This window comes from Monodon monoceros, unplaced genomic scaffold (assembly GCF_005190385.1).
Source record: "Monodon monoceros isolate NGI ecotype Baffin Bay Population unplaced genomic scaffold, NGI_Narwhal_1 Super_Scaffold_18, whole genome shotgun sequence".
Taxonomy (NCBI): Eukaryota; Metazoa; Chordata; class Mammalia; order Artiodactyla; family Monodontidae; genus Monodon; species Monodon monoceros.
This window is the reverse complement of record NW_021703774.1, coordinates 169574108-169601356: the sequence shown is the minus strand read 5'-3', so window position 1 is coordinate 169601356 and position 27249 is coordinate 169574108. Positions and strand designations below refer to the sequence as shown.

The 27249-nt window shown below is 51.7% G+C and overlaps 1 protein-coding gene across 8 annotated transcripts in view; it reads left to right on the top strand.

Annotated features, from left to right (window-relative positions):
• The window catches only part of KAZN (kazrin, periplakin interacting protein), a 471267-nt gene extending 445599 nt beyond the window's left edge, over positions 1 to 25668 (top strand). For 5 of the 8 annotated variants that reach the window (XM_029227955.1, XM_029227954.1, XM_029227952.1 and 2 more), the window contains 7 exons: positions 1619 to 1824; positions 2209 to 2327; positions 10175 to 10406; positions 11706 to 11807; positions 12305 to 12471; positions 20258 to 20372; positions 21931 to 25668. In XM_029227955.1, the coding sequence (XP_029083788.1) occupies positions 1619 to 1824; positions 2209 to 2327; positions 10175 to 10406; positions 11706 to 11807; positions 12305 to 12471; positions 20258 to 20372; positions 21931 to 22095 (1106 nt within the window). In that variant the 3' untranslated portion in view covers positions 22096 to 25668. Of the gene's footprint in view, positions 1 to 1618; positions 1825 to 2208; positions 2328 to 4695; positions 6057 to 7589; positions 7636 to 10174; positions 10407 to 11705; positions 11808 to 12304; positions 12472 to 20257; positions 20373 to 21930 lie in introns of those variants that run through there. The other 3 variants (XR_003794372.1, XR_003794371.1, XM_029227956.1) reach the window with 3 other exon arrangements.
• The last annotated feature ends 1581 nt before the right edge of the window (positions 25669 to 27249 follow it).

Genomic DNA, 27249 nt, shown 5'->3' with positions numbered 1-27249 from the left:
CCACCTAGTATAATGTAATATATTACATATATATGTATATATGTAATATACATAATTATATTATACATTATATATAGTCATATATTTTTTTTTAATGTGGTTGGGATTACATTGTACGTGCTATCTTGTACTGTGCTTTTACACTTGACAATAGATTGTGAACATTTTCCCATGTCAAAACTATTCTCCTGGGCTTCCCTGGTGGCGCAGTGGTTGAGAGTCCGCCTGCCGATGCAGGGGACACAGGTTCGTGCCCCGGTCCGGGAAGATCCCACATGCCGCGGAGCGGCTGGGCCCGTGAGCCATGGCCTCTGAGCCTGCGCGTCCGGAGCCTGTGCTCCGCAACGGGAGAGGCCACAACAGTGAGAGGCCCGCATACAGCAAAAAAAAAAAAACCTATTCTCCTGTGACAGATTTTTAAATTAATTGCTTATATTCCAACATATGAATGGAGCATCATTCATTCAAACTCCCATCCATAACCATTTATACTGCTTCCTAATTTTTTAATTTTTCCAATTTTTTCATTATAAACTTATACATGTTTATCATGGAACTTTGATGATACCCAGAGTTATAGCAAGAGAGACATAACCTCATACTTCCAAACTCAGTAACTATAACATTTTTGTGTTCTCCATGCCCATTGTTTTACTATGTGCCGCTTTGATGGATACGCATTTTTTACATATTAGAATGATTTATAATATACAATATAATATAGGGTCATTTCAAATCAGGCTTATTCTTTAATGCTTGTCATCTCTCACGGTATTGAGTTTGTCCATTTGGGTTTTCATTTAACCCTGCTTTAGAGAAAGATTCTTTTCCCTTCTTGGTTGACTCTTCACCACCTGAACTTGGTATATTTATCAAGTGTTGAGGCAGCTGACCATGGATTCAGGAATGGGGTTGGAAAATGCTGGTGGAGAGACGTTTTTGTCTGTGAGGGCCACTCCAGAAACAGGCTTCGGTGTGTTAAGGAACAGAGCTGGGGCTCCATTTACCCTAAAAATATAAATCACCCAGTTGCCCAAAGATGGCTGCCTTGGCGTTGTTTACAATAGTGAAAAATGAGGGACAACCCAGGCCCATCAGCAGGCAGCGGGTGAAATAGACTCAGCATCCCTTTGAGGAATGCTGTGCCTCTCTGCTGAGATGGAAGGGTGTCCTCCGTCGTGTAAATGAGAACAGCATATTACAAAACGGAACACGTCATGTAAGCGTGGGGATCTGTGTTTGTAAGCGTAGGCATTTGTGTATCCCAAAGACCATTTAACTAAATACTAGCAGCTACTGTCTCTGGGTAGCATAGGATTTGGGGTGATTTTCACTTTCTGTATTATTTTTATTCTTTTCTGGATTAAGTTTTTAAAATTCTTTTCTTTTAGAGGGCACAGATTACTTTGGACTGGGGGAGGGGCAGCAAAACAAAACAAAAGCCGTTTGGATTCTGAAAAGAAGAAATGCGTGGGGGGAAAGACATCCCTGCCCACCCCCTGCATCCGCTGGGGTGCAGGCTCAGGGGGCGCAGCCTGCCCAGTCCCTGCCCCCTGCAGCCCTTGCCCTGCCCCTCACCCCACTCCCCAGCACGGCCCTGTGTGCTTGTGTGTTGCAGACTCGGACAGCCAGTGCAGCCCCACGCGACAGAGCCTCAGCCTGTCGGAGGGCGAGGAGCAGACAGACCGGCTGCAGCAGGTGGAGCTGGTCAGGACCACGCCCATGTCGCACTGGAAGGCCGGCACCGTCCAGGCCTGGCTGGAGGTGGTCATGGCCATGCCCATGTACGTCAAGGCCTGTGCGGAGAACGTCAAGAGTGGGAAGGTAGGGCACCTGCCGGACCCCCGTGGGAACGCCCCCCTCCACCATCCCATCCGCTGGGTTAGAGGAGCTGGCTGAACTGGGTTCAGGCTCCAGTAAACCACTGTTGTCTCTCCGACAAGGCACACAGCCCTTCTGAGCCTCAGCCTCCCTGTCTTTAAAATGGGACTAACCTTCCCTTACCTGGCTGGAGGGACGCAGGGCAGGACTAGCGGGCCCTTTCAGCCAGGTCAGCGGTCCCACCGCCTGGCCTCGTGGAGCAGTGGCTGGAGGCGAGGCGGCTGCAGAGACGTTCCCGGGGCCACGCGCCCACTGAGGGGAGGGGTGCCTTGGGTCCCCGCCCCCACGCCTCCCATCTGGCGCTCAGTCCCCACCTGCCCGGCGCAGGTGCTGCTGAGCCTGAGTGACGAGGACCTAGAGCTGGGCCTGGGCGTGTGCAGCTCCCTGCACCGGCGCAAGCTCCGGCTGGCCATTGAGGACTACCGCGACGCCGAGGCGGGCAGGAGGTGAGCCGGCGCCTGGGCCCCGGGGCGGGGAAGAGAGCCCACGCGAGACCTCGCCTCCTCGGGGGTGGAGCGGGCGCTGTGAGCTGGGCCAGGCGGGAGGAGTGCCAGGGCCCGGGACGCCACTGGGCAGGGGCCCGAGCACAGCCTAGCCCCACTCTGGGCCGGCCCTCCCCGTAGAAAGATGGAGAACAAACTCAGTGAGGCCGCAAATGCCCTATGATCTCCCCGGTGCGGGAGTCAGGGGGCTTCACATCCCCCAAAACTCCTCTGTCTGGGAGGTGGGGCAGCCCCAGTGGATCTGGGGAATTTGGCCCAAATGTGTGTTCTGCCTACTCCCACCTCAAAGCCCAGCTCTTACCATTCCAGGTAAGAGCCTAAAGCAGGGGGGAAGAGAAGAAATGGGCCTGGTTTGGGGCCCGGTGGGAGGGGGCGTCTATCGGCAAGCGCACCTGGGAATGGCTGAAGATGGCCCATCAGGTGTGTCCCCAGCGCGGCCGCCCTGCCCCCATTGCTCATTACTCCCCAACCCCCCTCCTGCCTGCCTCTCTCCTGACCTTTGTGAGCAGGACTTATTGGGGAGCCCCTCTTTCACCAAGCAGCTCCAGGGAAAAGGGAAGAACCCCTCCCCCAAGTCCTCAGAGTGCAGGAGGGGGGAGAGAAGTAGCTGGTAAACCTGACACTATCTTTTTTGCATAATTATCTCCTTCACTGGTTTCCCCAGCATTTTTGTGCAGTTAATTAACCAAACCTGGTGGTGTGTGCGATTTATTATTTGCGGAAGCAGCTTTGTGGATTAAAAAAAAAGAGGGGGCTGGATGTAGGAAAGAGGCTGGTTTAGAAGCAGGCAAAGCAAATTCCTGGGTGTCCCGGAGAGTGATTCCGAGGTGACAGGAAATAGAGATGAGATAGGATCAGATAGCTCAGGCAGCAGCTCACAACAAGCAAAGCCAGAAGGCGCTGGGCCCTGTCTGCAGGTCTCCTAGATGGCAGGGCTGGGGTGGGGGAGGAGTGGAGAGTTGGGGACAGGGGAGAGCAGGGCAGGGGCTTGCAACCCAGCTGAGCTTCCCCTCCTGGGGGTCCCACAAGCACCTCACACTCACCACCCGCCCCTACCCAGTGCCTTCCTCCAATCACCCAAAGCTCACCATCCTGGGCCATCCAGGCTAGAAACGCCTCCCAACCCCTCCCATTCCCAACATGATCACGGTCACTTGAACAGGGTGGGGCTGTCCACCTCACCTCTCAAAAATGTGGAATCGCTGCCCAAGTTCCCCCCAAATTCAGCAGACCCTTCAGAACCTCGTAGCGCCTGGAAAGGGATGGATTCAACTCAGCAGCCGGATGTGAACGGATTTTGAAAACTTATGAGAGCCATAAGCAGGACTGTTTCCAAAACCACGGCCTGGGCATTAGACACCCAGGGCCTCCTAGAGCAGGGACGGCTCCATTCCCTAAGGAATCCTGGCCTGTGACCTTGCCCTCTGTGGGACTTGGTTTCTCCACCTGTGAAGTAAAGGGGGTTAAATCAGGATAGTGGCTCTTTAACTGTGCAAGACCATGGCCCCTTTGAGAATCTAATAAGAGCTTCCGAAACTTGCCCCAGAATACACAAAACTTCACAACTTTGCATTCTGGGACTCTCTGACCCACCTGTGGAACTTTGAGGGGGCTGTGAACTCTAGGGTAAGAACCCCAGTGAGGTCATCTTTGAGAATACATCCTGTGTGACTCCGGGCATGACATTGCCTTCTCTGGGCCTGGCTCCCCTTACTTCTAAAATCCTGACAACAAAATCTGCCAACCCCTGACAACCTGTCCATCGCTTTATGGACATGATTTTATTTGACCATCACAACATCAGGGCAGGATAGACATTCTTACCCCCATTTTAAAGGTGGAGAAAGTGAGGCCAGAGAAATAATAGACACAAAGTCACACTACAAAAGATCTGACTTCAAAGTCAATTCCCTTTCCACTCTCCCAAGTTGCCTTTGTGTTCAAAACATCAACGATGTAGCTCCTGCTACTATTATTTCTGGAACACTGAATGCATCCCAGACCCTGTGCTAAGGACTTTACCTTCTCTTATCACTTTTAGCCCAGGAGGCAAGTAGGAGTAGCCCCATTTTACAGAAGAGGAAACCGAGGTACAGAGGCACAAGGTCTTTCATCTAAGGCTGATGGAGCTAGAGTGGCCTCATGTTTTCTGTGCTGAATAACGACCCAGATGACATTGAAATTCTGTGCCCAAACTCGGATTTCAGGATCTAATTTGGTCCCAGTTTGAGGAGGGGGCAGTGTCAAATTTTATAAAATGTTCGAATTACTTTTAAAATCATTCTGTTTTATTCACCTTCGGCGCTTACAGTGGCTCACACCAACAGCTGGGAAAGTGTTGCCAAGCTGAGGCCCCATGGGGACAACTTTAATGGAAAGAGAACCATTCGGAAGGGCAGGAGCGCATTAATTATCAGCATGCAGAGGGATACTGCTGACTATAAATGGGCCCCCTCCCACCCCACACCCCACGTCTGGTTGCACCATTGATTCGCTGAGCAGACCCTTCCTCCAGATGGGAAAGAAGTCTTCCGGTCTCCATCAAAGGCCCAACAGCATCTGATTCAGAGACCGTGAGCTTCAGCCCCTTTCCCAGGGAAGAGAGCAACGACGGCTGGGCCTGGGAAGAGTCCATCTGAAGTGACGAGGCTGGAGCGGGTCACCCAGGCACCTTCTCATCCCAGAAGGGAGCTTGTCTTGGGCCAGAAGGTTCCAGCTCAGGAGCTGGGTGCCGGGCAGCCTCTGGGAAGCCTGGAGCCGGTGCCCCCCTCGCCCAGCCTTGCCCTGTCTTCCTTGCACTGGACTCTAAACCAGAAGCTGTTGGGCATTAGCTCTGAGCCAGGTGGGGAGCCTGGGCATTCGTAGACACGCCACACCCGGTCCTGCCCTCCAGGAGCTGATGGTCCAGTGGACAGCTGGCCAGACGAGCAGCAATTACCCAGTGTGACAAATGTGAGGACTCTGAAGAGGCTCTGGACACAAGGAGGGTCTTGACCTAGCACAGGGGTCCTGGAAGGCTTTGGGGAGTGCCATATCTCAACAGAATCTCGCAGGAGTTAAGCAGGTGAAGAGGGTAGGGTGGAGAACAGCCCAGGAGGCCGGGAGGCCCTGGCCCTTGGGGGCAGACCCAATGGTTCTGGGTGGCCGAGGGGCGGGAGAAGGGCAGCGAAGCCGGGAGCCCACCTTTCTGCCCTCAGTCCTTCCCACGATATGTCTGCTACGCATTTGGCACTAGGCTGACTCAGAGCCTAGAGATCACAGTCCCTGGGATCAGATAATTCATTTGTTAAGTTCCTGTGTGATCGGTACTGTGAAGGGAATTGTTAGAGGCAGAGCAGCAGGTCAGGGGGCAAGTTCAGACAGCACAGTCAGAGGCAGCCTCTGCAAGGTGGGAGCTGACACCTGGGCGGGGAGGGGAGAACCTGGGCAGGACTGGAAGGAAATGGGTGCTGGGCGAGGCGGGGACCCCCACCCGAAGAGCAAAAACGTCAGGGCATCCCGGAAGTGCTTCCAGCCCAAGCCCAGTGGGAGGGGGAGCCCGGACCTGTGAGGTCACCCCAAGGACTTCCGATTTCAGATTTTATCCCTGCAAAGGGGCGCCACAGGAGAGTTTCCTTGTTTTATTTTATTCAGATCTGCTCTGTTCTTTTTTCCCCCTTTTACTGGCTTTTTATTTTGTTCCCACTCCTGGCTTATGAGCTATACTTTTTTGTGTTATTTTTAATTATTGCTCTATAGTTTACAATACACAGAAAGCTTAACACGATCTTCAAATAATATTATACAACTTTGCGTGTAGTGTAACATGCTTTTTCCTCCTTCCTTTGTACTATGTCTCTATATATACATATATATATGTATATCCTCCATAATACATGGTTATTATTTTTCTTTTAAACTGGCCATTATCTTTTAAGGAGATTAGCAAATGAGGAAAATATTTACTGAGATTATTTACCATTTCCAATCATCTTTTTAAAAAAATTGTTTATTGTGGTAAAATACACAAAATTTACCATCTTAACCATGTTTAAGTGTCCAGTTCAGTGGCATTAAATATATTCACATTGTCGTGCAGCCATCACCACCATCCCTCCCAATAGCTCTTTTATTTTTTTGCGGTACGCGGGCCTCTCACTGTTGTGGCCTCTCCCGTTGCGGAGAACAGGCTCCGGACGCGCAGGCTCAGCGGCCATGGCCCACGGGCCCAGCCGCTCCGCGGCGTGTGGGATCTTCCCGGACCAGGGCACGAAACCCGCGTCCCCTGCATCGGCAGGCGGACTCTCAACCACTGCGCCACCAGGGAAGCCCCTCCCAATCACTCTTTTCATCTTGTAAAACTGAAACTGTACCCATCAACACTAACTCTCCATTCTCCCCCACCCCCAGGATACCTGCAACCATCATTCTACTTCCTGTTTCTATGAATTTGAGGTACTCTTGGTACCTCATATAAGTGGAATCACAGAGTATTTGTCTTTTTGTGACTGGCTTATTTCACTTAGCATAATGTCCTCAAGATTCATCCATGTTGTAGCATATGAGAGAATTTCCTTTTTAAGGCTGAAAAATATTCCCTTTTATGTACGTGGCCCCTTTTGCTTATCTGTTCATCCATCAGTGGACACTTGGGTTGTTTCTACATTTTAGCTCTTGTGACTATTGCTGCAATGGACCTGGATGTACAAGTGTCTCTTCAAGACCCTGATTTCAATACTTTGGGATATATATTCAGAAGCAGAATTGCCACATCATACGATCATTCTATTTTTCATCTTCTGAGGAACAGTCCTACTGTTTTCCACAGCAGCTATACCATTGTACATCCTCACCAACAGTGCACAAGGGTTCCAATTTCTCCACCTCCTTGCCAACGCTTGTTTTCTGGGTTTTTTGATAGTAGCCATCCTAATGGGCATGGAGTGGTATTTTATCACAGTTTTGATTTGCATTTCCCTCACGATTCGTGATATTGAGCATCTTTTCATGGGCCTACTAGCCATTCTTTTTTTTTTCATTTTTTTTAATTAATTTATTTTTTTAACATCTTTATTGGGGTATAATTGCTTTACAATGGTGTGTTAGTTTCTGCTTTATAACAAAGCGAATCAGTTATACACGTACATATGTTCCCATATCTCTTCCCTCTTGCGTCTCCCTCCCTCCCACCCTCCCTATCCCACCCTCCCTATCCCACCCCTCCAGGCGGTCACAAAGCACCAAGCTGATCTCCCTGTGCTATGCCTATTAGCCATTCTTATGTCTTCTTTGGAGAAATGTTTATTCAAGTCCTTTGCCCATTTCTGAATCGGGTTGTTTGTCTGTTTTGTTGAGTTTTAGGAGTTCTCTTTATTCTTTTGTGTAGTCCAAATTTCCATGTGGTTATTATTTTCTTTCCTCTCGAAGAAATTCCTTTTACATTTCTTGTAGTTCATTCCTCTGATGATGAATTCTTTCAATTTTGCTTGTTTAAAAAAGTCTCTGTTTCCTCCCTCATTTTTAAAGACTTTATTTTTTTAGAGCAGTTTTAGTTTCACAGCAAAACTCAGGAGAAGCTACGGAGATTTCCCATAAACCGCCTGCCCTCACAGGTGCATTGCCTCCCATTATCAACATCGCCCTCCAGGTGGAATATTTGTTTCAGTTGAACCTACAATGACACATCATTGTTGCCCAAAGTCCATAGTTTACATTAGGGTTCACTCTTGGTGCTGTACATTCTATGGATTTGGACAAACATATAATGGAGTGCATCCATCATTACAGTACCATACTGAATAGTTTCACTGCCCTAAAAATCCTCTGTGCTCTACCTTTTCACCCCTCCCTCTCCCCCAAACCCTGGAAACCACTGGTCTTTTTGCTGTCTCCGTAGTTTTGCCTTTTCCAGGATGTCATATAGTTGAAATCATACAGTCTGTAGCCTTTTCAGATTGGCTTCTTTCATTTAGTAATATGCACTGAAGATTCCTCTAAGAGGGGGTTTTAAGTAGAAGAGTGACATGATCTGATGGATGTATTTAAAAGCTGCCATCTGGCAGCCACGGGGAAAGTGGATTAGAAGGGGCAAGGGGGTGGGGTGGGGGCAGTCAGGAGACAGCTGCAGAAATCTATGCCAGAGGTGGCCATGGCTTGACCCCAGAAAAGGAGACAAGGGGACGGACACACTGACCAGGGTGACTGATAGATGGACAGAGTGGGGGAGGGAGAGGCGGGGCAAGTGGGATGCGGAGGTGGGAGAGAGGACCGGCGTTTCATTTGGAGCCTGTTAAATTTGAGATGCCCGTGCCAGGAGGAGATGTCAAGAGGGCAGCTGGTTAGAATCCGGGGCTCAGAAGAGGCGAGTGAGGAGAGATGTGAACTTGCAAGTCCCTGTTAAAACGGATGTGATCCAGAGCCCTGGAAATGGAGGTCAGCCCCAGACGGGAGAGTGTAGGGGTGGTGAAGGGAAGGGGTGAAGATGGGAGATGTGCCCATTGTCAGGCCGCATCTACCCGGCACGGAGCTAAGTAGCTGCTCAATACACATTCTTGGAGCGGAGGAAGGAAACGAGGAGCCGTCGAGGACACCAGCAGGAGGGGAGGGGCGTGATCCGCTATCTCCATCCTAGGGAAGGGCCTGGAGGGGCCCCAGAGGCAGGGAGACCAGTTAGAAGGTGAAGTCCGGGGGGAGACGACGGTGCGTAGAGTGAGCGGTGGAGAGTAGAAAGGAGGAAGCGGAGTCAGGTGAGGTTGAAAACCCCACCCAGGTCTCCAGCTTGGTCGGTAGGGTGCTCTACTCACAGCCTCCATCCCACCCCAGCTGGGGAGTGGGTGAGGGGTGCTCCCTCTGCCGGCCCAGATCCCAGGCCTGGGGAGGAGGGCGGCGTCACTCCGTAAGCCCATTTTTTCTCTTTCGCATCAGGATCCCTTTGTGGTCGGTCCCCCGAGGCTCCCACTTCAGCAATGCAGCTCCCTACCCGGCATCACCTCCGGTTGTTTCTCAAAGTTCCTCCGCAGGTGGGAGGCGCCGTCCTCATTCATTCTGCGAGGCTGCCACCCTGTGGCGAGCAGGGGGATGACATCTGAGGGGACCACACTTAACCCTTTTGAGACGTATTCGTTGTTCGCCTACTACGTGCGCATGCGCGTGGCACTGGGTGAAGTTCTGTGTGGGATACAGAAAATCTGAGATACGGCGGTAAGGCGAGAGGACTTGGAATAAGCAAAACGTGGGGTTTATTTCTGATTCCAAGACGTGCCGCTGTGTGACTCTGGGTGAGGGGGTGGAGTGCCGGGGTCCCCAGAGGTGCTGCTTACTGCTGCATTCGTCCCTGCGGCTCTGTCAGTGTCCCTTTCCACTCTCAGTGTGTCTGAACGTGGTCTCTTCTCTTCTTGTTCCCTCTGCCTGTCTGCTGATCCCTTTTTTGTTCTCTGGGGCTTGCTCTCTGTTTCTGTCTTTCCCTCTGTCTCTGTCTCTCTGTGTCTGTCTGCCTCTCTCTCTATTTCCCTCTGTCTCCTCTGTGTCTGTGTCTCTCTCCTATGTCTCTGTCTCCCTCTCCCTGGGTCTCTCCCTGTCTCCTCCTCTCTCTCTCCCCTCCATCCACCTCTCCCCACCTCTGCCCTCTGTCTTTCTTCCTCTCTGTCTCTCCACTCCATCCCTGTTCATTTCTATGTCTGTGTCCCCTCCCCGCCGTTGTTTGGCTTCTCATTCTTCATCTCTGCTCATCTCTGCCCCATTTCTCCCTGTCCCTCTGTTTCTGCCACCTTTCCCCACCCACCCCTCTCTCCGGCTGTGTCTCTCCCCACCAGCCTGTCCAAAGCCGCTGACCTGGACCATCACTGGGTGGCCAAGGCCTGGCTGAATGACATCGGCCTGTCCCAGTACTCCCAGGCCTTCCAAAACCACCTGGTCGATGGGCGGATGCTGAACTCCCTGATGAAGCGGGACCTGGAGAAGCACCTGAATGTGTCCAAGAAGTTCCACCAGATCAGCATCCTACTGGGAATCGAGCTGCTGTACCAAGTGAACTTCAGCAGGGAGGTGAGAAGCGGGGTGGGGGGGGGCACCTTCCACAGCCCCGCTTTCCTCTCCGCATCCACTGTCTGTCCATCCAACCACCTGCTCATCTGCCAACCCATCTGTCCGTCCATCCATCCTTCTACCTGTCCATCCGTCCATCCACCCATCCATCCCTTCCTCTCTCCCTCCCTCCTTTAAACAATTGCTTATTGGGGATGGGCCAGACCCTGTGCTCAATTCAGGGGAAACGGGAAACACTCATCCTCCAAGGACTCACTGCTTATCAGGGGAAACCACAAAGAAGCTTGTGGTCACAACATCATGGAAATTTGTCCCAATGAGGGAAGCCCAGGGTTTTCTGAAAACCCAAAGGAGAAGCTTCCAGAGGGATCAGAGAAGCCCTCCCGGAGGTAGTGACACCTAAAGTGAGACCTGAAGGAGGAATTTCAGGGATCAGTCAATAGAAGGTATGAGGGGGGAAGCAGCCCAGAGAGGAAACAGCATAGACTAAGGCCCAGAGGACAGGTCTGCGGCAGCAGAAGACCTGAGAGTCCTGTGTGGCTCCCATGCTGGGTTTGAGGTGGGAGGGTGAACGGGAGTGCAAACAGGTAGCTGGGGGACTGTAGGGCATATAGAGTTTGGATTCTGAGTGCCCCCTTTTCTGAGTGCTGCCAAGCCAGAGAACCCAGGGCATCTACTTCAGCTCCTCCAAGGCCTACCGGCACCTCTCCCCAAATAGTCCCCCGAGGGAGAGGCCCCAGGCTGCTGGGGTCTGTGGGGCTGAGTGCAGAGGGCTTACTTTTCTTAGAGCACCATCAGAGCACAAGTAATTCAGGGGTGGGAGGAGAGGGACAGAAGAGGGGTCTTCATGGCCTTCTCAAACACCCAACGCAGAGCCCTGGGCACAGGAAGTGATGAGGACACAGGCCCTGCCCCCAGGAGCCCCAGTCTGGTACAGGAGGTGACGAGTGGGCCGATCATGACGGTGAAGTGTGGAAATGGGTGGCCTCATCTGGGGACGTCCCTCCACAAACACGCATCGAGCACCTGCTCCAAGTCAGGTGAGCAGGGGGCTGGGATGCACAACCAGGCAGCCGCCGTGGGTCCCAGGCAGCCCCAGCCTCCAGATGCAGGCGGCTCTGCCTCCAGGCTCCTTCACCCCGGAAGTGGGCTTCTCCGCATTTTCCAGAATGGAAGGATCGACGTGGCCAGAGCAGCCGTGGATGGCCTGGCCAGGAGCCTCACATCAGCATGCTGAGGTCCCTGCCAGCACCGTGGACCCTCATGCCCCCGGCTGACCCACCCTCCCCACCCCAACAGGCCCTCCAGGAGCGCCGGGCTCGCTGCGAGACGCAGAACATAGACCCCGTGGTGTGGACCAACCAGCGGGTGCTCAAGTGGGTGCGAGATATTGACCTGAAGGTGAGGGGAGATGGCGGGGCTGGGGGTGACTCTTGGGCAAATCCCATGCACGTCTGTGTGTGTGCAAATCAATCTCCATTTTTGCGTGGGCTGAGGCATCGTCGCCCAGGCTGGCAAGAATAACCTGCTTCCTGTCACTCAAGAGGAGGGAACTATTCCCCGCTCCTGCCATCCCCCCAGCAGCACCCCCATCTCATGGGGCGGGAGGGAATGCTGAGCCATTCTCGCTCTTTGAAGCCAGGGTGGGATTGAATCCACACCCATCTTCTCCCTCAACAAGCATTTATGGGCTGCCTGCCTCGGTCTCGGTATGTCACTGACAAAATAGTCCAGTCGCTGCTCTCATGGCCCTAAAAGAGTGGGGTGGGGTTCCCTCTCAGTATTAAATGAACTGGTCCCCGGGGGTCAAGCCCTTGCTGTTGGGGGCATATCCCCAGTGGAGGTGGGGCCCCCTCAGGCCAGCAGGGTGGCTCACCGGCCTCGTGTCTTGCCCTCAGGAGTACGCAGACAACCTGACCAACAGTGGTGTCCACGGTGCCGTGCTGGTGCTGGAACCCACGTTCAACGCTGAGGCCATGGCCACGGCCCTGGGCATCCCCAGCGGGAAGCACATTCTCCGGAGGCACCTGGCGGAGGAGATGAGTGCCATCTTCCACCCGGCCAAGTGAGTGTGGGCTGCTGGCTGCAGCTCGCAGCTTTTGGAAGCAGATGGTCCTGGCCCATCCTTCCTGGATCCCACCTGTTCCTTTGCTACACAGCGGTCTCCTTTGGCAGATCCAGAAACTGAGGCTCAGAGAAGTGCAGTGCTTTGGCCTGAACGTCATAGAGTAGAAAGAGATAGAGGAGCAGTCAGGTTTTGAATAAAGTGTGTGGTTAAAACGGACATTTAGAGAAGGGAGAGTGACCAGCGTGTATGAGGAAGGCCATGTGAGGGTGGGGTTTGAGCTGGGGAGGATTCGCACTGGCCTAAGAGGTTGAGATGGCTGTTCCAGGCAGGGCTGACTGTGGGGACGAAGGTTTGGAGACAGGGATGGGCGTCTTAGTGGTTTTTACCATCTAGGTGAGCAGACCATGTCGGCCCACCTACCCCAGGCTCCTCATCTGAAAAGTGGCCAGAGAATAAACACGTGAACAGATGAACTCCCAATGCACTCTCTCCTTTAACTATGATTGTGGTTAGGGTTAGATGACCATTTATTGAGCACATGCCATGGGCACTAATTCTATACACATGACGATGCTAAGAAATTAGTTTCACTGTCCCTCCTTTATAGATGGAGAAAATTGTTTGAAGGAGCCAAGGTACTTGCCTAAGGTCAAACAGCTAGTAAACGGCAGAGCCCGGATTTGTCCTTTATTCTATTAATGTGATATATTATGTGATTGATTTTCAGATGTTGAACCAACCTTGCATTCCTAGGATAAATCTCAGTTGGTCATGGTGTATAATCTTTTTATATGTTGCTGGATTAGGTTTGCTAGTATTTTGTTGAGGAATTTTGCATCAGTATTTACAAGGGATATTGGTCTGTAGTTTTCTTTTCTTGTGATATTTTTGTCTGGTTTTGGTATCAGAGTAAAATTGGCCTCATAGAATGAGTTGGGAAGTTTTCCCTCATCTTCTGTTTTTGGGAAGAGTTTGTGAAGGATTGCTGTTCATTATTCTTTAAACATTTGGTAGAATTCACCAGTGAAGCCATCTGGTCCTGGGCTTTTCTTTGTGGGAAGTTTATTATTATTGTTATTCTTCTTCTTATTATTAATCCAAACTCTTTACTCATTGTGGGTCTATTTAGATTTTCTGTTTCTTCTTGAGTCAGTTTCAGTAGTTCATATCTTTTTCTAGGTTCTTACTTTTTAAAAAATGTTTTTAATTGCAGTATAGTTGATTTACAATATCGAGTTAGTTTCAGGTGTACACCACAGCAGTTCATTTCTATACATATATACACACATATATGTGTGTGTGTATATCTATATCTATATATATATATGTTCATTCTTTTCAGATTCTTTTCCCTTATAGATTATTATAAAATATTGAGTAGAGTTCCCTGTGCTATACAGTAGGTCCTTGTTGGTTATCTATTTTATTTATAGTAGTGTGTATAGTTTATATCTTTCTAAGAATTTGTCCATATCATCTAAGTTAGCTATTTTGTTAGCATACAATTGATCATATAATCATTTCCTTGTAATCCCTCTTATTTATGTAGATTTATCCCCTCTTTCATTCCTAGTTTTACTAATTTGAGTCATCACGCTTTTTAACTCTTGGTCAGTCTAGCTAAAGGTCAGCTCATTTTGTTAACAGATGCCAGATTTGAACCTGAGACTCTCTGCATCAGGCCTGAGTGCTCAACCCCCAAACTATGTGGGGCCTCAGGGAACAGCTGAGCCACACCACATGTTATGCAGGTGGGAGAAAATTGTGCATCTGTCGCAGGGTCCAGGTGCCCTGGACTGCCCTCCCCCGTTGGCAGGCTGATACCCAAGCAGTTCTCATAGACCCTGCAACAGAATCATCGGTGCTCTTGTAACATGCAGGTACCTCATCCCCAACTCAGACCTACAGGACCAGAATTTGCTGGCAGAGCCCGGGAATCTACATTTTCATGCATTTTATGCATGCTGAGGTGGTTTTGACAAGACCCCTATTCCATGAGCCATGAATCAACAGGTGCAGGAAAAAGGCTTTTCTTCTCAGAATTTTCCACCTTCCTTTACCTCCCTTCTGGAGCCATGTGATCTGTAACAGTCTTAAGATCTTCCGAGCCCTGGAGGGGCAGCTCTAGCTAAACATTAGCCAGTGTGAATAACATTTGTGTGACTGATTAAACCCTTGACCCCCCCATGAGGTGGGAGGTATGTTGACGACTGTCTAGGATTAGTGGGTGAGCACTAGGGATGTTTCAACGGGGCACAAATAGCGTGGGTTCTTAGGTCGTTGGGAGGTCAGAGACTCCTTCAGGAACCAGATGAAAGCAGTCCTCCTGAGGTCAGGACAAGGAAGAAGGAAATGAACTCAGTCCAGGCTCCTCATTTTACCTCTGAGGAATCTGAGGCTGCTCAGCCAGGGAACCAAGAGGCAATGCCAGTACCAGACCCCAGACCTGTCTCCCTGTTAGGACCTTTTCCCTTGATGCTGCTTTTTTCCACATGTTGGTCATAGCTTATGAGTCAAGGTCTCCACGTGGGATGTGGGATTTTGGAACCTCGCGGCCCGTTGCTGAGACCCTGCCATGGGCCAGGGGATCAGACTTTCAGTTAGCTGGGGGAAGACAGAACTCCATGAATTTCTAAGGAATTTTAGAGCCCACTGCTGTTGGTACAAGAGTCCCCAGCTAAGCCAAACACCAGGGAGACAGTGATCCCCAGGCAGGTGGTGAGATGCTTGGGAAGGTCTGATGGGTTTATATTAACCAAGATCTTCGGGCTTTGCCCAGGACAGCTCTGCAGTGGTCTAGGTATCTCATCCTGTCTACTGCCTTCTCGCTCCTTTTCCTTCTCTGTTGCTGATTTCAGCTTTCCAGAAAGAGAAAGGGCAAGGCAGGTCTTTTGGGGTGAGTCCTCCCAGAATACTTGGATTGGGTGGAGAGATTCCAGTTTGAGGAAACATCCCGAACCATCGAAGTAGACTTGAGAAGCCAACCCTGGGACTGAATCCCAGGCCGGGTGAAACAGAGTGATGGTCATAACAGCAGCCCTTCACACTGATATCATATGTCATCGTCAACAAAGTGCTGTCACATCTCTTGTTTCATTTTCTCCTCCTCCCTGTGAAGGAAGCTGAGTGAGAAGGAATCGTTGCCTCCTTTTACGGATAAGGTGACAGGCTTCAGAGAGGTGCTGTGACCTGCTCAAGACTAGATGGGAGTTCGTGGCAGTGCTGGAATCTACCAGCAGGGACTCCTGTGACCCTCCACCACACCAGGAAGCTTGGAGGTGGGGGCTGATGAGCACCTGGTTCCACTCTCCAGGAGACGTGACCCCTGATCACATCTGTGATCCCACATCACCCGGTAGATGGGATGCCTGTAGTCACAGGGGGGCAGTCAGCTCAGAGCATCTTGGGAGATTATAGTCCCCATGTATTAATGGCCCGTGACCAGGAAGTCAGGGAACATCAGTATGCAGCCCAACTCTAGGAAAGGCACATTTACCAAGAGTTTATAGGTTCCAATATGACATCATGTTCTCCAGCCTCCTCTCATTGCCATGACAACCATATGACCAAAGGGACTGACGCGGGGCACTTTCTGACATCATCTTGTGACGTCTGCTTTGACACACGCTGACTTCTTGCTTCTCCCGGTAAACCCTGGTCTAGCACCAGCTCTGTCATAGGACCGTGTGTTAAAGATCCAGAGAAATAAATCAGTGGACCAAAAGGATGCAGGGAGTGGCCAAGCCGTTCCAAAGCATCACAGGAGCCAAAAAAAAAAAAAAGCCTTAATGAAAATGTGTGACCATCTCCAGCACTTGCCTGAAGGACGGTGTATCCTGTCACTAACAGAGGGTCAGGCACAAGGCGGATTCAGCCTGTAGTTCATTTAGATTCTCTCTGAATGTTAGGCCTGAGAAGAGTCCCCTTAAGCCTTGGAAGCATCAGGCAAACATTGCATCTCTCTTGTAAATACTCCTCCCCATCCTGTGGCCTCATGACCCATGGCCCCAAAGTGCCCCTTTTGTTTCCAAGGATGCAAGAGTCAGCCGGCATCTCCCTCCTTTCCCTCCTCCTTCCCCCTCCAGACACAGTTATAAGGTGGGGTTTTCAAGCTACCATAACCATTTGGTAAACTCTGCCACGGGCCAGGCTCAGAACCTAGCACGTTGTTGCCACCTTCTACAGGTGGATGCGTGAGCCCCATTTCACAGATGAGAAAACTGAGGTACAGCAAGGCTGCATATCTTGCCTGGGGCCATAAGCTGGTAAGCTGAGGAGCTGGGATTCAAAGCATCGTGCTTTGCTGCTTCCCTAAAGGGCAGAAAGAGTGGCCAGAACAACAGGGGAACTGTGTCGAGCAGTGGTCTTATCTCCCTAGGCCCCTCCCAGGGGACCTTTGAGCCTCCAACCCAAAGTATAAACAGTGAGACAAAGTGAACGTGGAGCCTGACCCAGAGACGCCCACGATAACTGACAGTTCATGTCCCCTGACCTCACAGGAACGCTGGAGCGTCTCAGTGAAGCAGTTTCCTCTTGAGTTGGTTCCATGGGGCTCCCCTTTCTGTCACTTTGTTCCAGCGTTCTCATTAGCATTTCAGCAGGGAAGAGCAATTCCATTATGAGCTCAAATAGACTCAACCCTCGAGCACACAGAATAAGAGGCCTTGTCACAGCTCTACCTCCTTGGCTGGCAGGCTACCCAGGTCTGAGAGATCCAGGCAGCAGACAAGGGGGAGTATTCCTGGGCCCCCTGGCAGGTCACCTGAGCCAGGTGGGGAACGGGGCACATTGAGATTTTCAGGCACCCACAAAAAGGTGATGTTTCATGATATTCTGCCTCACCCCACCCCCAAAGGATCACTGAATTGTGAGCCCAGAGACCAGGCCCTGGGGCGGTGTAGTCCATGGAGTCGTGGTCCTATGTAAGGAGGGGGCACAGCAGGGCCTTTGGGGGCTGAATTCTGGCTCCTCTTCCATCATCTGTGGTTTTAGCAAGAAACTGGAGCCTCGGTTCCCTCATCTTGAAATGCAGACAATCACTCCTCTTCCCCAGGGCTTCGGGAGGGTTCAAGGAGCTGACTCAGGGGAAGGACCTGGCGTCATGCCTGGAACACAGTAGGCGGCCAATTAATACTCTGTCCTCCCCGACTTCACTCAGCTCCACCAAAGCATCTTGCACCTCACGGCCTCGTAAACCTTCATTTAATTGGGTGAGACTCCGCCCTCAGGCCAGCCCTGCTGACAGAGGCTGATTCCCACCCCGCCACCTTCCTTCCTGCACACATGCCTTTTTAGTGCCCAGGACACCCTGTACATTGACTCAGGAAATGAGTCAACAGAGATGCCCTATCTTCCAGAAACTTCCCTCATTAAAACTTATCCTTCCAACATTCCACTCCCTCAAGGTCTGACAAAGGAAGTAGAAATATTCAATTAGCCATTTCAAGTCTCCAAAGACCGTAACCTTGCGCTCGGCCTATTTGCGTTTTCGTGACTTTTAATCTGCAGGAGGAACGGTACGGTTTTAGCCACGGAGGAAAAAGCTAGAAGGGAAGGTGTTTTGGCACAGTGGTGGCAGGAGCTGTCCTGTGCTCCTCTGTCTACACCACAAAGGCAGCCACTTTCTGCTCAGGGGATGGTTTGTTAAGACCAGAACTGCGTACTGGGCTCCATTGTACAGATGAGGAAACTGAGGCCCAGCAAGGGAATCAGCTCACATGAGGGCACAGCTAGGGGATGGTTGAGCAGGGACTCAAGCCAGGTCTGTACCCCTCAGCCCCAGTGTTGATCACAGCAACTCCTCATGCTATGCCAGCCCCTACTCAGCATTTTATATGTGTCCTCTCATTTAATCCGCCAATGACCTTATAAGAGAAATGTTGATATTAACCCCACTCCACATTCTGTCTCCTCCTCTGGGTCCTACGCTGACCCCCAAGGTGGGAAAAACATGGTCTAGATCTTGCTTCTAGAGAACCAAGTTCAAGTTCTATCCCTGCCACTGTGTGTCTTGTGTATCCTTGGATGAGACACACATCCCCTCTGGACTTCCATCTCTTTTTCAGTGAAAAACAAAAGAAGGGGCTCTGGAGTTCTCCCAAACTCATCAGACAGCTGACGTTCCATGACTCAGGGGGGTTCCATGCACTTCCCACAAGACAGCAAACACAGCTGGCTGCAGCATGGCTTCTGCACTTAGGACAGCTTCCCCACTAGACCCAGGGCATTTCATCCCCAGATGGAGGAGAGAGGGAGGTCATCAATGAAGACCTCAGTTCCTGACCCACCACAGAGCAAGAGCCTCCCTGTGACGAGGATGCCCTGGCACCGGGGGACCTGAGAACTCACCTTCACCTGCCACCCAGCAGCCAGTGCGGTCCCCTGCCCAGCACCCTCCCCTCCCTTGAACTTCCTCTGCAGAACTTGCCCCAAAAGAAGCAGAGCTTCTCTAAGGCCACTTAAAAGCTATTAGAAGGTTCATTTCTCTTCATGAGTCCACCTCCGTGGTGGCCTGAGCCGAGGCTCACAGCTCCTGTAGAGCCACCTCCTGACCGCCCGTCAGCCAGAGCCAGTTCCTCTGTAATAAGTTTTTACTGTTAATATGACTCATTATCATTATAGCCATTTACTGGATTCCAGCTAAGCTCCAAAGCACTTTTTAACTAACCCTCACGATCACTTCGTGAAGTTGGCTCTAATACGATCCCCACCTGGCAGATAGAGAAACCCAGCTTTCAAGAAATGAAGTGACATGCTCAAGGTCACGCAGCCAGTGGAGAGTCGAGCCAGGATTTCAATGCCACTGAAGCTCCAAGGAAGATGCTGGACACCAGCGTCTTGGGATTGCTGAGGTTGACAGGGAAGGTACAGAAGGCTGTGCCCATGCTGGGGCCAACCCTGCAGGCAGAGAAAGACGGGAGTCCAAGAGACACGCTGGTTTGCCCAAAATCTAAAAGAGAAGGAAGGCAGGTGGAAGGACGAAGTTCGGAACTCCTGGTTCTGAACCAGTTTCTCGCCCCAACTCCATACTCCATACGCACCAGCACTAAGATTCTAACACAGGGGCTGGCCAACTTCTTCCATACAAGGCCAGATAGTGAAGATGTTAGCAATGGAGAGCCATGTGGTCTGTGTCCAAGTAGTAAGAAAGCAGCCATAGACAACGTGCAAACCAAGGGACTGGGTTCCAATAAAACTTTATTTACAAAATCAGTCAGCTAGCTGCATTCGGCCCACAGGCTGTAGTTTGCCAAGTCCAATTCTAACAGAAGCCTTTGATGCTTTTGTACAAGGAAGGGAGCGATGGGGGTAACAAGTCAGTGGGGGACCCAGATTCCCAATGCAGAGTGGGGGAAACTTTCTTGATGTTTCTCCAGTCACACCTAATGAGCTGACATGGGGGGCTTCTCCCATCAAGTCTCCCCTCTCCTGACAGGGTTTGCAGGACAGTGGGGGCTTAAGAGAGACTTTGGGGTCTCTGAGACCGGGGTTCAGATCTTGGCTGTGCCGCTTCAAGCTGTGTGATCCTGGGCAGGTCGCTTGATCTCTCTGTGCCCCCTTTCCTCCTCGGCAGCGAGAGATGGCAGCCTGGCCTCTAGGTGTGCTCTGAGGATTGCGTTTGTAACGTGCTTAGCATGGTGGTGGCGCGTAGGAGGTACTCAGTACGCCGCAGCTGCGGTCACTGTTCCTGGAGTGAGTGAGTGTCTGTGTCTCTGGGTGGCAGTAGCTGGCACACACCCCCGGCTGCCGCAGCACTGGTGACTTGCACTGGGTCTCTCCTCAGCTCCACAGGCATCCGGGAGGCTGAGCGATTCGGAACGCCCCCGGGGAGGGCCTCCAGCATCACCCGGGCGGGGAAGGAGGAGAACAGCGGTGGGATCAAGTACAAGGCTGGCCGGGTAGGTCGCTCCATGTGTTTACCTGGGGGTCCCCCAGCCTGGGAAAGAAAGGTCTTTGTGTCGTCTGGAGGGGGGCCGATGGGCCAGGTCACAGGTGCAGCTGGGAGAGAGGCCCTGGAAGCCACCCTCAAGGGACCTGCATGATGGTTAAGACACACTCAGCCTTGTGGGGTCTTTGTCACTGTATCTTGAAGTGCAGGTCTCACCTGCCTGCATCAGACTCACCTGGGTGGATGCGTAACATACAGATTCTGGGACCCACCTGGGGCCTCCTGACTCAAGGGCCTCGGGGGCAAGGGGAACCCCGCATGCCGCAAGGCTGCCCAGAGGGTTCCAACACACCCTAAACTCTAAGGGCCACTGACTTAGATTTTGAACTCCAGTGGCCTGACCAAGAGCAGCGGATGAGCCTCTGGTGCATAAGAACACAGATTCCTAAACGGAGGTGTATAGACACAGACGACAGAAGCGGATAATCCAAAATTCTTCCATTTATTCAGCAGACAGTTTCGGGTACTAAGTGCATCCCAGGCACGTCCTGAGTGTGGGAAATAAACATGAATGAATGACCACCCTCACCATTAAGATGCTCTCAGTCTAGACTGTGCATTCCCACTGGGGGTGCTGTCACCCCGAAGGGGTCAAAATTGGTTCGGCTCAGGGAGGGCACAAAAAACCTTACTCGTTTTATTTATAAAGCACAGCTATACACATGGCACATAAACAGTGCACAGTATACCCGTGGCATGAAAATTTCATAGTGGGAGTGTGATTAGGGAAAAAATGTCTAAAATGTCTTCTTTTAAGGGGGGGCAGTATTGAAAGAAAGGTTGAGAAACACACTGGTCCAGAAAGAAAGGCGGTCAAACCAATAAATAATCACAAAGCACTGCCATGACTACCCTAAGAGAGAACTATTTACTGAGGGGCCACCGTGTCTGATAATTATAGCTACTGTCTCCCAGCACCTTGCTGTGTGCTTCCCAGATGGATTTCTACTCTTTGCAACAACTCTGGGAGAAAGGAATTATTAGACCCATTTTGTAGCTAAGAAAACTGAGGCTCAGAGGGGACAGGTGACTTGTCCGAGGTCACACAGCTGGGAAATGGCAGAGCAGGGATCCAAACCCCAGTTTGTGAGTCTCCAAAACCCACACTCTTTCTGCCACACCAGGCAATGCTGGAATATTTCTTCTTCTTGACCTGGGAATGCAGTCAGACCTCACGCCCACACTCATTCTCACCCCCCCCTCCTCCTGCTGAAGAGGAAGGTGAGAGACTTCGGTAGATAATCAGAAAGACTATATTTGCCCTCACCCTCGGTAACAAACGGGCTCCTTCCAGCTGGGAACACAAAGCTCTCTCCTAAGGTTAACTCACAAAAGTCCTCTCAGTCTCCCTGAGGAGTGGAGTATTATTACTAATAGGAGGAGCACAGAGTGGTTAGGTAAGGTCACACAGCAACTGAAATTGGAGACCCCACGTTTCCCAGATCCAAGAACATTCAATTCTCTTTTTCTCTTCTTCCTGTCCTTTGTTCTCATTCCTCTCTTCTCAGCTGCCCCTGGGAAAGATAGGAAGGGGCTTCAGCAGCAAAGACCCCGATTTCCACGATGACTATGGCTCTCTTCAAAACGAAGATTGCGGAGACGATGACTCCCAGGGCAGGCCCGAGCAGTGCCGTCTGGAGGGCTACAATGGCCTGGAGGTCACCAACGTGTAAGGAGCCGATGCTCCACCAGACCCAACACAGAGAGACCCGGGGGTGAAGGACAGCCAGGGACTGTCGCTGTTGTACATAGTGATCTCGGCCTGAGGGTGCTCCCCTAGTCCCGGGGAATCCCAGTAGACTGCTGTGACTGCGGATGGGAACCCCGGGGAACGAGGGGGCACCAGCCTGCCTGACTTGAGCGGGCTGTGGACTTCCGTGCTCACTGGAGGGAGACTGGCCCAGAGGGCCCGTCAGGGTGCCCAGCACCTCTGTCATCAAGGCTCCACCTCGGAGTGACTCAGCCACTGAGCAGTTCAAGTGGTCCCGGGAGCCTTGAAATGAGCCACCAGGATGGAAAGAGGTACAGGGTTCCCCAAAACACCCTCCCAGGAGGAACAGGTGGGTCTCCAGCCAGACACGCAGAGCCCGGCAGTGACAGCACCAGGAGCTAGCAAAGCTGGAGGCCGACCGGTCACCACGTGGACCCTTCTGGCCAGCCTGGCGGAGGTCTCAGCTCCAGCATCCATGCCCCCCATGACCAATAACTTGGCTTCTGACTTGGGTCACTGAATCTCTCTTGGGAGAAGACACAACGGGAAGGTCATTCCCATCCTAAAAGCCGTGTGTCACATCCGGGTGGACATGTTAAAGGGCTACTTGCTCCCTCCTCCCGGGAGTGGCTGTCCTGGGTGGAGGCAGGTGACATCCCTGCGGGGGTGGGGCTGAGCAGTGACGTTGCCAGGAAATGCAGATATCTGGTCATCAGGATGAAGGATATCGTGTCGATAGGATCGGGGTTGACTGAGTTAGGTCCGTGACAACTGTACCAAGTGTGACAGTGGGTTTGGGACTGGGAACAGGGAAACGCTTATCATCGTTAACCCAGCAAACCTTGTTGTGACGTCTGTCACCTGACACACAGGTGTGCTTGCCAGTGTCCTAATTGAGCTGAATCTCACAGGTCGCTAAGGTGGTGCAGAGGATCCCCAGCCCTCTTCTTGACTCTACTACTGTTTTGCTGTGTGGCTTCTTCCCAGTGGCCTCACCTCTCTGTGCCTCAATGTCTTCATCTACAATACTTCTGGTTCCCTTCCAGGGATGTTGTGAGGATTAACACTTGCTAACGTCTGTAACACTTTGTAACCTCTCAGGAGACAGGTGGGAAGTTATGGGGTCCAGGGTGGGTGTCTGCTTTCCCATTTACAGCACAGAACTGATACTGTACTTATATAGTACTGGTTCTCTCCACCTGTTTTTTGTTGTTGTTGTTTTTGTTTGTTTGTTTTGGGGGCCGCACCGCACGGCATGCAGAACTTCCCCGACCAGGGATTGAACCTGCACCCCCTGCAATGGGAGGGCAGAATCTTAACCACTGGACCACCAGCGAAGTCCTCTCCAACTGTTCTGATTGGAGCAACGTGCAAAAGGAGGGCAAGAAATGTTTAATGTTCAGACTCTCTAGAGCCCCCAGTAGGACTTGACTTCCCCAAAAGAGGAAAATCCCACGTACATACCCTTGAAAATGAGTTTGATCCATGTGTTCAGGCTTGACTTCATTGACCTCGATGCTGAGGAATGATTAGGGAAGGGCACGTGGCATTGGAGTTCTACTTACACTTAGGTTATCAAAGCAAATCATTTGTTGGAACCACGATGCTCGACTTCCATTGAAGCCTTTGGCACCAACAGTCTATAAGAGGTTTGAATTTCCAGGACTAGAAGCAGGGTCAGCCTCCAAGAACTGTCAAAGCACGTTCTTCAACCCAATGAATTACTTCCCCTCAAGGAAAAGCACAACCCGAGGCCTGATGAACTTGAGAATTCCTCCTCCCCGAGGCCGAAGACCTTGGTTTCCTGACCTTGGTTTCCTAACCTTAACACAAGCACAGCTTTTCTCACCACCGGAAACCAAATGCCTAGTTGTGGACACGTGGATGCCCCCTTTTGTCTGAACGTTTGGCCTCCTAGGGACACATTTCTGATTCCAGGGCCCAAGGGGTGAAGCTCTGGAACAAGGGGTGAAGCTTTGCGGAGGTTCCAAACCCAGTAACTTCATGACGTTCAGCCACACACACGGGATCGAAGGCTGCAGAGCCCGCAGCTGGAGAGAGGAGTTAAAACCTCCCTCTAACCTGATGCCACAGGCCACTCCCGAGCCAGCATCCAGGCTGGCTGAGCCGGCACCCCAGGATCTGCCTCGGGAAGGAGCAAACCCAGAAGGGAATTATTCCCGCAGGGTGAGCAGGAATGGCAAACCGACAGGTGCCTGGGTGCAGGTCTGATTATTTGAAACCAATGCATTGTTCCCCGACTTGGGGACAAGATGGGCAAGCGGACAGTTGGGGGAAGTCACTGGCAGGGATGGCGGTGCCCAAAACATTCGCAGCACTTGGCCGGCAGGCCTGGGGCAACGTGGGCAAACTTGGATGCACCTTTTGGTCCAAACGATGCCCTAAGAGCACGTTCTCGCCTCCCGGATGCTCTGTATCTCCGGCCCCCAGGCAAGCGTTTGGATGCTTTGCAACGTGAGGGTGGGTTGGCTGATAAATGAACAACCTCCGTACAGAGTTAAATCAGGTGAGCTCTGTCTGCTGGAAAAATCCTAAATGTCAACTCTGCTTCAAGAGCGGGCAAGAAGAGCAGGGGGTGCAGACTTGGCAGAGAGGTTCTGGTAGCGGTTAACGAAGGCTGGCAGAGTGGCCACCCACAGCACAGTGACCTGCCACATCCTGTCCAAACGGCCTGAGTCATGGTCTTGGTCCTTAAAGGGTGACATGGCATCTGGACCTCGGAACCATGTGAATGTGCTTCTGTGAGAGCTGTTGTCGCCTGCACCCATGGGTGCTGGCCCCTTAAAAAGAGGTAGTTGCTGCCAGAGGTTGGGGAGAACCAGGGTGGGCAGAGAACACCCCATATTCCTCCCAGAAGCTGGGGACCAGAGCCATCAGAAGGCACCAGCTTTCTGACCCCAGACACCTCTTGTCTGTGGACAAGGCTCTCTTGTCCTTGCCTGAGCAGGGCTTTTCTCCGAGAAATCTGTCCGTGTCAGCATCGCAATCATCGGAGCCCAGGCTGCAGGAGGCAAGGAGAAGCCACAGGAGAACCTGGACCAGATGAAGTCGAGGGGAAGGGGTCTCCACACAGCCCAGCCAGCATGGAGGGCCCTCAGAACAGTGACCCCCAATCTCTAGGTCCCCGGACAGGGCTGAGTCCAGCAGAACAGGACGATTTGGCAAGATGTGACTTCCGTGTTCGGTGCTCCAAGCCTAGCTCTCCCCCTTCCCATCACAACCCATATTTTCTGGGCACTATCACTTCTGCTCTGCCCTTCGAGGTTCCAACGGGCTCCTGGCAGTGGAGTGGCAAGAAAAAGAAACCTTGTGGGAAATAGCATCTTCTGACACTAACATCATTCCCAGTGGTTGGCTGATGAGAATTTCCTGAGCCCTGACGCCCCAGGGAGTCTGTGGGTGCAAAGGAAACGAGTTGTCCATGGGCTAAGATGATGTTCCTGACCTTTAGTTACTGATCATGGCCCGGAATGTCCTCCCAAGAGTGAATTTTAACACTGTAACAATAAATACTACTCCACAACACTTCATTGATGAGCTGGCCTTTTTCTCTGTGTGTTCTCATTCAGTTTTCCCAACAGTCTCTTTGAGAGGGGTGATTATTAACCCATTTCATAGATGGAGAAACTGAGGTTAAGGCTAAGGGGCTTGCCCAGCTCCATTAAGCTAAGACGTGAACGGGCAGGACTCCAGCTCAGTCACCTGCCTCCAGATCCCAGGCTCGCTCCTCCCCGCTGAGCACCACCCCCACTACAATGTTGGTGTTCCCACCCTCACCCCCACCTTCCAGCACAGGACTTACATTACTAGGTGGCAGCACTCAAAATGGAGTTCTGGTTCATTCTGTCCTATTGGAAAAGTCAGGCGCCTACTGTCCCCATCAGAGTGCTGCCTCCTGTCCCAGAACCCCGCTGTCAGGAGGGGAACATCTGACCAGTTACCCCTCCCTTGATATCACTTGCTTCACCGTGTCCCTCTTCGGGGGTATTCACATTTCCAGATCGTCGGAATAGATGTTCAGCGGTTGTCTCAGTCAGCTCAGGCTGCTACAACATAATACCGGAGACTATGGGGGCTTAAACAACAGACGTTTATTCCTCACAGTTCTAGGGGCTGGGAAGTCCAAGATCCAGGTGCCAGCTAATTCACTTGGTGAGAGAGAGCTCTCTTCCTGGTTCACAGATGGGTGCCTTCTCATTGTGTCCTCCCAGAGTGCAGGGAGAGAGAGAGGAAGCAAGCTGTCTAATGTCTTATAAGGGCACTAATCCCATCATGAGGACACCATCTTCATGACCTAATCACCTCCCGAAGGCCCCATCTCCTAATACCGTCACATTGTGGGTTAGAATATTTCAAATAAGAATTTGGGGAGGACACAGACATTCAGTCCGTAGCAGTGGTAGAACCACAGATGTCCTAGCTCGGTGCTTCTCAAACTTTAACATGCACCTGGGAGGGCTTCCCCGGTGGCGCAGTGGTTAAGAATCTACCTGCCAGTGTAGGGGACATGGGTTCAAGCCCTGGCCTGGGAAGATCCCACATGCCACGGAGCAACTAAGCCTGTGCACCACAACTACTGAGCCTGTGTGCTCTAGAGCTCGCGAGCCACAACTACTGAGCCCGCGTGCCACAACTACTGAAGCCCATGCCCCTAGTGCCCGTGCTCCGCGATAAGAGAAGCCACTGCAATGAGAAGCCTGCGCACCGCAATGAAGAGTAGCCCCCGCTCGCTGCAACCAGAGAAAGCCCGCACAGCAACGAAGACCCAAAGCAGCCAAAAATAAAAATAAATAAATTTATTAAAAAAAAAACACCCCGCACCTGGGAGGGACAGGTATTTCTGGGATGCAGGTGCTGACTCAGGAGGTTTGGGGTGGGGCCTGAGATTTGGCATTTCTAATAAGCCCCCAGGCTGTGTTGCTAGTCCAGAGACACACACACTGAGTATCAAGATCATGGCTGACAGCTGGGCCCTCCTGGCAAAGCCCAAATCACAGGAGGTAGGGGATGGTATGAAGGCTCCACCCAGGTGTCCGACTGGCCCTGATGGAACCCCACCCCAATGAGGCGATTGTATGCTTCTCCCAGGACAGGA